Consider the following 8,817-nt stretch of genomic DNA (forward strand, 5'->3'; position numbering starts at 1 on the left):
TAAACTCCCATCTGCCAAAAATAAATGTTGTCAGATGATATGTTCATCAATCACAACACCAATATCAACTTATCTGAACAATCCAACTCAAACCCAGATGGGGTTTTGTTCTCTCTCGCAAGGTACAAAAGTGGTGCATTCTTGAATTCCTTTCTATTTGGGTTAACCTCTGTGGTTTTTTGTCATGGACCACTTAAGTCTTTATGATTTACTCGTATCTAAAATAACCCCTATATTTTTAAAAACATAATATATAAGCTCCTCCCGATAAGTATGAGTTAACAGACGTTAGAGACATTCTGACTCACAATAAATCATTAATATAATGACACATGTAATTTAAGTTTAAAAAAGGGTTAAGGTCCATTTTAGCCTCTGTGGTTTTGGCCATGGATCACTTAAGCCCTTATAGTTTACTCGTGTACAAAATAACCCTTACATTTTTAAAAACGTAGCATATAATCCCCTCCCGTTAAGTCTGAGTTAACAGATGTTAAAGTCTGCTTATATGGTATGTTGACTCACAATAAACCATTAATATAATGACACGTGTAGTTTAAGTTTAAAAAAGGGTTAAGGTTCATCTTGTCGAGGAAGAGGAAGCAGCGGAGACCGTAGCGACGAACGAAGACGGAGAGGCAAAGGCGAAGGTGAGGGAGAGCTGAACCACCACATCATAGGTGCGGCGGGTGGGGGCGTAGGAGAGGACGAAGCAGGAGGCGATGGGGATGAAGACGCCTAGGAGGAGGGACCAAGAGACTACTGCATGCCTAGCGTTGGATTGATCGACGCACATCCACCTGAGGTAAGACCGAAAGCTTCTAAGCTCATCATCAACGTAGGAGAGGCAGCATGCATATGACGCCCTACTAGGCAGCAGCGGCTCGGTACTACTATTGGTAGTTGCTTCCACGATGACGTCTCCTCTCGCCATTAATGGTGGTCTTAGTTTTTAAAAAAAACTTAAATTATATGTGTCATTAGATTAATGATTTATTGTGAGTCAGCATGCTACATAAACGTTAGTTAACTCAGACTTAATGGGAGGAATTTATATTCTATATTTTTAAAAATATAAGGGTTATTTTAGACATAAATAAACCATAAGAGCTTAATTGGTCTATGGCCAAAACGACATAGACTAAAATGGACTTTAACCCTAAATTACATGTGTCATTATATTAATGATTTATTGCGAGTCAACATGTCACGTAAGCAGACTCTAATGTCTGTTAACTCAGATTTGACGGGAGGGGCTTATATGCTACGTTTTTTAAAATATAGAGATTATTTTAGATACGAGTAAACTATAAGAGCTTAAGTGGTCCATAACCAAAACTACAGGAGCTAAAATAGACTTTAACCCTACTATTTTTGAGACAATGTTGGCGAGAAATATTATGGTGGGAAGACAGCAAGGAACGTACAAATTCCAGTGATGTTGTTCCAATAAGTTCCGATGGATCCATATATTGGATATCACCAGAAGTCGCCTCTCCTTCTCGCTTCAATGTAGAACTCTATGTAAGTATATGGCGAGTGAAGCAAACCACAACTCATTATTTCTAGAAAATATAAATAGATCCACCTTTGTGGCCTTACGGAATCAATTGAATTATCCGTGATTGAATCGATATCTTATAATATCATTATTATTATTTTTTACTTATCCGATCTTTTAAAATGACTAAAAAATATAAGAGGAGGATAGTGAATTCTAAACACTCCAAAATTTAATTTTAATAGAAGAATATTATTATGATTAGGCCGATGGATAATTGACTACTAATTTATTGAGCATAAATCATTAATAAATAGGATATATTTTGGATGTTATATTGTGTCTTTATGGCTTGACATCCTTATTAAAACTCGATGTTATCCTAAAATCAAACTTTAACGTGATGCAAGTGTCCTAAAATCAAACTCTAACGTGATGCAGGTGAGACGTAGCCTATCAATACTTTCATGTAATACCATCTATCATGATTGTTAAATATAGTAAATCTATTTAGCCTTATTAATTTATTCAAGTTTTTTTTTTTCCATTCTATGTGATATGAAATTGATGTACTATAATCTTTGGCATAAAATAGCTTCATATCCTAGTCAAGGACCAACATAGGCCACTGTTAGCTTTACACATGGCCTGTCTTCTAGCCCTATCCATGGGTAGTCTTTCTTACTCAAGTTGAGGTATTAAAATCTCCTATGCTTAAGAGTTTCATTACTTGATCCTCAATTTTAGTACTTGATCAAGGATCAAGATAACTCAAAATCACTAATATAGTTCATATGAGGCTCAATCCAATGATTGTCATGTTGTATCTTTTAATTCTATCCATGGATAACTTTTCTTACTCGGATCATATATCAAAAGGACTTCAAATTATTATTATTTTTTTAACATTTCAGACAACTACAGCCTTCTCTAATTCTGCATCTTCTTAGCAAAATTTTGGAGATGGAGAGAGGGAACCAAGTGAAATGACACAAGTATAGATTGAATTGCTTTTGAAGTTTCAGCAACATTGTATGAATTTTTGGTAGAACAAAAATATTCCTTGTATAACAATAGCCAAGAAACAAATCAAACTTTTAAATGCTCATGTTGCTTAACCCATATCTTAAAGATGGGAAAACACTACATGGAATCAGAACTTTAATCGTGAAGCTACAAAATTGGAGAGCTTCGCCGAGAAAGGACCAAAAGCTGTCTGCCAAAAATTGATCCCTACTCACCCAATCTCAAAGAAGAGGTTAAAGTGTATATGTTAATGAGGTTGCCGAGATTGTCAAACAAAATTGTGAGTAGGGTATTCTTGCTCGTATCCATTGTAATCATAATATAGCCGTTCTCCACTACATATATCACGGCAAGCAACCAATAAGACTTGGCACTCACCGTTTACATCATACCTTACACATTTAAGGTTCTCCTTCTTCCTACCATCCCTGCAAATTATTGAGAGTTTCAAGCATAATAAGTCCCAGGTTCTGGATATAGTCTTATAATGAGAATTGAAATCGTTGGCATGAAATATCCAAAAGTAATATCTAGACTTAAGCAAGATCTTAAAGCTAACGCACACGAGTGACAGTAATGTAAGCATAATGCGAGTACTCTGATATTAATATATTACAAATTTTCCATGATACAGACAAGGAATCAAGATAAGAGCATACCTGGAGTGATTGTTAATGCCATTAATGAAACGAGCAATGTTTCCACGTTTATCGGGACAAACAACTAGGCTATCAGAGGGGTCTTTTGCTAGAAGAAGGGTCATCATGCTATCACAATCATCATGTTCCCGGTTTTTCAAGTAGTCCACATCGCCAGTATACTCGGTTATAAGTGTCATATCCTTTATAGGACCATCTGCTTGTACAGTGAATCTGCATTCACTACAATTATTCATCATCTGTCTAAACAATTTTCCAACTAAAACAAGGTACAATTAGATCAAGGGAAAGTACCCTTCAAGCGGATCAAAAACAACTAAGAGAGGAGGACATTCCCCTCTTTTGTACATTGATCTGCAGAGCTCTAGTGTTTCTTTATCTTCCTTTGGTAGTACCTTAAAGAACGTCGAAAGCAAGCATTAAAATTCATCTGTAAAAAAGGATGAAGAGAAGATTTTTGAAAAATAGAAGAAAGAAAGTTTCTAAACCTGCATGCCATCCTTCTCTAAATTTGCTTGATTAGCAGATTTAGGGGCCATTCTAGGCATGTAAGTCAGCTCATTACTAAATTTCATATGCATTGCTATTAGTGCAGTGGCAAGAGAACTCATTTGTTCAAGTCTCCTAGCTGAATTTTCAGTTGGAGTGAACGGCAATATTCTCCTCCTCTTCTTGTACATAACTAAGGAACTTCTCTTGCGCTTTCTTCCATCTATACAAATTGGTTTGACAATCTTATTGCAATACGACAAAGATAACTTTCAAACATGCAAGATACTAAAAATTTCTGCAAACTCTACATGCATAGAGGCAATGATTTCTGACAGAAATATCCATATAAGCAAGTAAGAGGGCAAGGTTGCTACAACAAGTAATGTATATGGAGAAGGGCTAGATGTGATTGAAAAATTTTCATATCAGGTACACCTTGAAGTCCTATGATATCATGTGTCCTTAGTTCCTGATGATGTGGTCTGCACAATATTATGTTAAATTATATGTTGGGAACCGATTCCAGCTCCAGATTCAAATAAAAAATGAGAAGGATCACAAATCTAATTCTGAACTTGCAAAAAGAGTGGAGTTTCAGTAGCCATTTCAACACGTAAAAGTTACGGATCAGCTTTCATTCATAAAAATAGCTCAAAGATAATTTACAAAGTTTGCAGCACATGGAGTTAAATGAGGGGCCGTAATCATATGAGATTATGGTTGTGGAAGCCGATGGAGTCAGGACAAGAGCAACAATAGGAGATTGGTCATAAACTGAAGAATTCCGAAACATATGAGACCCAGGGACTAGTCATAAAATTGGAGGTAACCAAAAGCACAAGCACATGCTGTAGACTGGCAGCATCTCCGTGCTAGGCCGCTAGCATTACCAAAAGTGATTTCAGAAGAGAATTCTGACTATTCATGAACCCATCCTCTATTTTATCTCATTAAAAAATGGCTAGCTTGTTCTAGAAAGAAAAACTACTAGTTCAGAGAAAATCACATGCATCGTCAGAATACTCCACTGGTTTTCTTCAAAGTACTAACTTACTCATTCAGCACTACGTGGCATCTTGTAACAATAGATCTTTCTTTCTTTCTTTGTTTTATGCACATAATTTTACAAACATAGTTTACTTGAGATGTGATGCAGTCGAATCATTTGAAGATTTATAAGAAACAACTTAATCATAAGGGACTGTTTCGTATGACTAAATGGATAGAAAAAGAGGATTTCTTTGGATGGACACTTAATTCCTTAAAAAATTTCTCTTCTTTCTCTCTCTCACATTGATGAGTAATTTTGTCCACCAGAGAATAATCTCGACTTGCAATCAAGGTGTGCCACCTGCTGCTACGATTTGGGTCCACCTGCATCCTTGTCACCTCTGCACGTCAAGATCTGATCCCCTTATTGATCATCAAGAATATATGGTCATTTTCACATTTCATTCCGCATCATCTACGATGAACATTTTTACTAGTCTCCTATGAGTCGTCTTCATTCTCCAGCTAATTTTGATTACAATCAAAAGATAACTATCTCCTGATGGCTGCGACTATTTTGTAGAAACACAAATAAAAAAAGCACATGATATACCAAGGATTAATCTTCAATTATGTCAAAATATGCAAAATGTGGTATCTGATCATAGAATATACATTGTCGAGGAAAAAGAAACATGGTCATGAGAAAATCAATGCCCAAGCAATTTTCAAAATTTAACTCTACATGAACAAACTAAGCATCTAAATTAACAAGAATGGATCAACAAGATTATAATTGAGAATAAACTAACATGTACAATCACCTTGGGAGTGGCCACTTTTCTCCTCGGCTCCCTGAATCCGAAAAAAATCTATAATCTTTGTCTGCATCATCGGAAACCCTACCATCCTCGAACAGAACACGAACAATAAACTCACCGTTTTCTTCATTAAAATCATATTATAGAGCGGTTAATAGTAAATGCTAATGTTGATATACTTCTAAATTGTCTCTCTCCACCACAGCTAGGGCAGAACCAAGGCCCCGACGGAACCCTAACGGCGATAGGCCGGAGGCAGTAGAGGTGGTACCCGCGGTCGCAACGGTCACACAGGATCATCTCCTCGTCGCGATCGCCGGACCGGCATTCCTCACAGCGGAGGTCCGAGTAGTACTCGCCGGTGACAGGGACGGAGGGCTTCGCCACCCGCATTATCTCCGCCATGGACCGGTACTTCTTCGGAGGCGGGGGAGGCGGCGCCGCCGTCCGCTTTCGGACGGAGCAGTTCGCCGGCGATGGGCTGTCGGCCACGGGGCCGGATGGCGGGGACATGGAGGAATGAGGTGGACGGCGCGGAGGGCGATCGATGGAGTATCGGGGGACTGAATCCTCACCGTCCGATCGGCGTTGAACGAAATCTACAGAAGCGCCGTGGCTCCGAGGGAGGCTGGAGGGAGGAAAGGGGCGAAATGGAGCGAGAGACGGGAACGGAAGCTCGCGGGAGTTGGGAGGCAGGGAGACGGACGGCGCACTTTAAAGTGACGTGGCATCACGAGGTTGGATCAGCTAACTTACGCGTGTAAAGTGGAAAGACGAAACCATTCCTGGTCGGAAAGTGCGGCCCTAACCGTTGGATGCTGTGATCTTCGCGTGACGCGAATATTCGACGGTTCTAAGCGGTCGTTCCGGTATCTCCGAGCCAAGAATCGGGAGGGGTTGGCGGAGGACTATTCAGTCTTTCTTGGGGGCTGACTAGGTCAACGCCCACGTGGCGACGAGTGGAGAAGGCGTCAGTTCTAATATCATTATTGTAATGTCTTTTCTCGTTGATTTATTTCCTGATTAACTTAATTATAGAGAAAATAAATGAGGCTTTTTCTTTTTTAAGAAAAAGATTTGCTGGTGCAAAGTGGCATCATTAATCGGAATTAAATATTGAACATTTCATATTTGTATTCATGTCAATTATTAGATATGAAATGGATACCAATAATAATAGATGCAATAGGAACCACAAACATGTTAAGTATTCATAGGATAGGATGAATTATGATTACAGAACAGATACTACACTAATTTTAATTATTTCAATTAAATATAGCACTCAATTCTTCAACTAACAAATGAATTAATATAAGGCAAGATTATTATGTACCCAAGTGCAAATCTTCATACATCCTTCCTCCAGCTGCAACAAACCATGGCCCCACCACTTCTATATATATATATATATATATATATATATATATATATATAGAGAGAGAGAGAGAGAGAGAGAGAGAGAGAGAGAGTTAGAATAACCTCTCTGTTTGTACAAGAAACCCATTTATTTCATACCTGAAATGCTTTCCAAATTAATCACACACATTTAATCACAGACGCAATCTAAATTTAGGAATAAATGATAAAAGAGAATTTACTATAAATAAACCTATGAAATATCATCTTTTTCTTGAGGTTAAAAACGTAATTCCAACACATTTAAACAAATTCGGATACCTATAAGGTAATTTGTGCTAAGCTGACTGCATTTTGATATGTATGAGCTTATAGGTTGCAAATTGAATCAATTCATATTTAATTTTATCTTGTTCACAGAATTAATGTTACATAACATATCAAACATCTGACCAAAGGATCATCAATCTTTTGTTTATCTGATTCAAGAGTTTAATGGCAATCTGTAATGTATTCCACTTGTTTTTGACTGATACAAGTGTATATTAACAAAATATACTGTATTAAAAATATTTATATATATGAGATGAAAATAATTATTCCAAGAGGATAGTCTCATGTCATTAAAGATCGAAAGTCAAATTACATATATTAGATTTGACACATACCTTAAATTTTTAATTTTTTAGATATAATTGATTTTTGATCAAATATACATTAATACTTGGTATAATGACTCAAAAATATTTTCTTATATCCTCTCTCTCATTAAAACATAAGGATGGATATATGAGTATTTATAAAATAATAAAAACTTTATTTTCATTGTTTCTTTTTTTTTAAGAATTCTTCTTAGTTTCAATAATATAGATTTCAAATCCATAAATACTTTAAACTTCATAGTCTTTTTTTTCATTAAAAAAAAATTGCATACTTGAAAAGAAAGAGTGGAAGTATAAGTTTTTAATATTGGGATTGACGATACATATGAGATTTCAATAATCCAGTGGTAAATGGCAAAAAGCCCATATTTCCAAAACATATTACCAGTCAATTCTTCAATAATGCACAATGTTGTACCACTAATCATATCCGCATATGATTCTTCTCCTAAATTTTGCTTTTGCATTAAATTAATTCTCAAGAGTGGAATGTGCATTCGGAGATCCAATCGATTTTAAAATTTGATTCAATCATAAATTTGACAACAAAAAGAATAGGCAAATCTCATAGATTCCAACAAGCCTTAGCCCTAAAGAATTAAAAGCAATAATAACATGTGGAGTTGCCAAGTCAAAACAGAGGCTGTTTCCAAATGCTCTATAAACTCTCCATCATCATGGCAAACATAATGTTACAGGTTTCAAACACCAGGATTCAGATAACCAGAACTCTTGAAGCATTTTCCCTAGATAATTCTTTACATAATTCCAAAATAAATCCCTGAAGTTTACAACAAAGTTAAAAGATAATCTCTCACATATTCCAACGAATCTTAGCCCTAAAGAATTAAATGCAATAACAAATGGAGTTGCCAAATCAAAATAGAAGCTGTAACCAGGACTGCTGAAGCAATTTACCTAGATCATGCTTCACATAACTCCAAAATAAATCACTGAAGTTTACAAACAAACAAGAGGTAAATCTCACATGTTCCAACTAATCTTAGCCCTCAAAACTTATATGCAATAACATATGGAGTTGCCAAATCAAAACAGAAGCTGTTTCCAAATGCTCTATAAACTCTCAAAACTACAAGTGACCTCTATCATCATGGCAAACATAATTCTACAAGTTTCAAACATCAGGATTCAAGAACCAGAACCGCTGAAGCATTTTACCTAGATCATTATTTTTACATAATCCCAAAATAAATCCCTGATCCTAGAAGACACTTTTTTCTTTACCTCTCTAAGCAACCGATAAGCTCTCCAGCACAAAAAAGCAAAGACAGTTGCACAACTGTGAG

The 8,817-nt window shown here is 36.4% G+C and overlaps 1 protein-coding gene across 1 annotated transcript; it reads right to left on the bottom strand.

The window, feature by feature from the left end:
* Positions 1 to 2,582: 2,582 nt before the first annotated feature.
* Positions 2,583 to 6,185, bottom strand: LOC103989048 (probable Histone-lysine N-methyltransferase ATXR5). The gene is made up of 6 exons (XM_009407787.3): positions 5,669 to 6,185; positions 5,493 to 5,570; positions 3,675 to 3,898; positions 3,481 to 3,581; positions 3,187 to 3,399; positions 2,583 to 2,955 (listed from the first exon to the last, which is right to left on the bottom strand). Exons 1-6 carry the CDS (start codon positions 6,000 to 6,002, stop codon positions 2,796 to 2,798), a joined length of 1,110 nt encoding a protein of 369 aa, XP_009406062.2. The 5' UTR covers positions 6,003 to 6,185; the 3' UTR covers positions 2,583 to 2,795.
* Between the last annotated feature and the right edge of the window lie 2,632 nt (positions 6,186 to 8,817).

The sequence above is a fragment of the Musa acuminata genome, chromosome BXJ1-6, assembly GCF_036884655.1.
Source record: "Musa acuminata AAA Group cultivar baxijiao chromosome BXJ1-6, Cavendish_Baxijiao_AAA, whole genome shotgun sequence".
Lineage (NCBI taxonomy): Eukaryota > Viridiplantae > Streptophyta > Magnoliopsida > Zingiberales > Musaceae > Musa > Musa acuminata.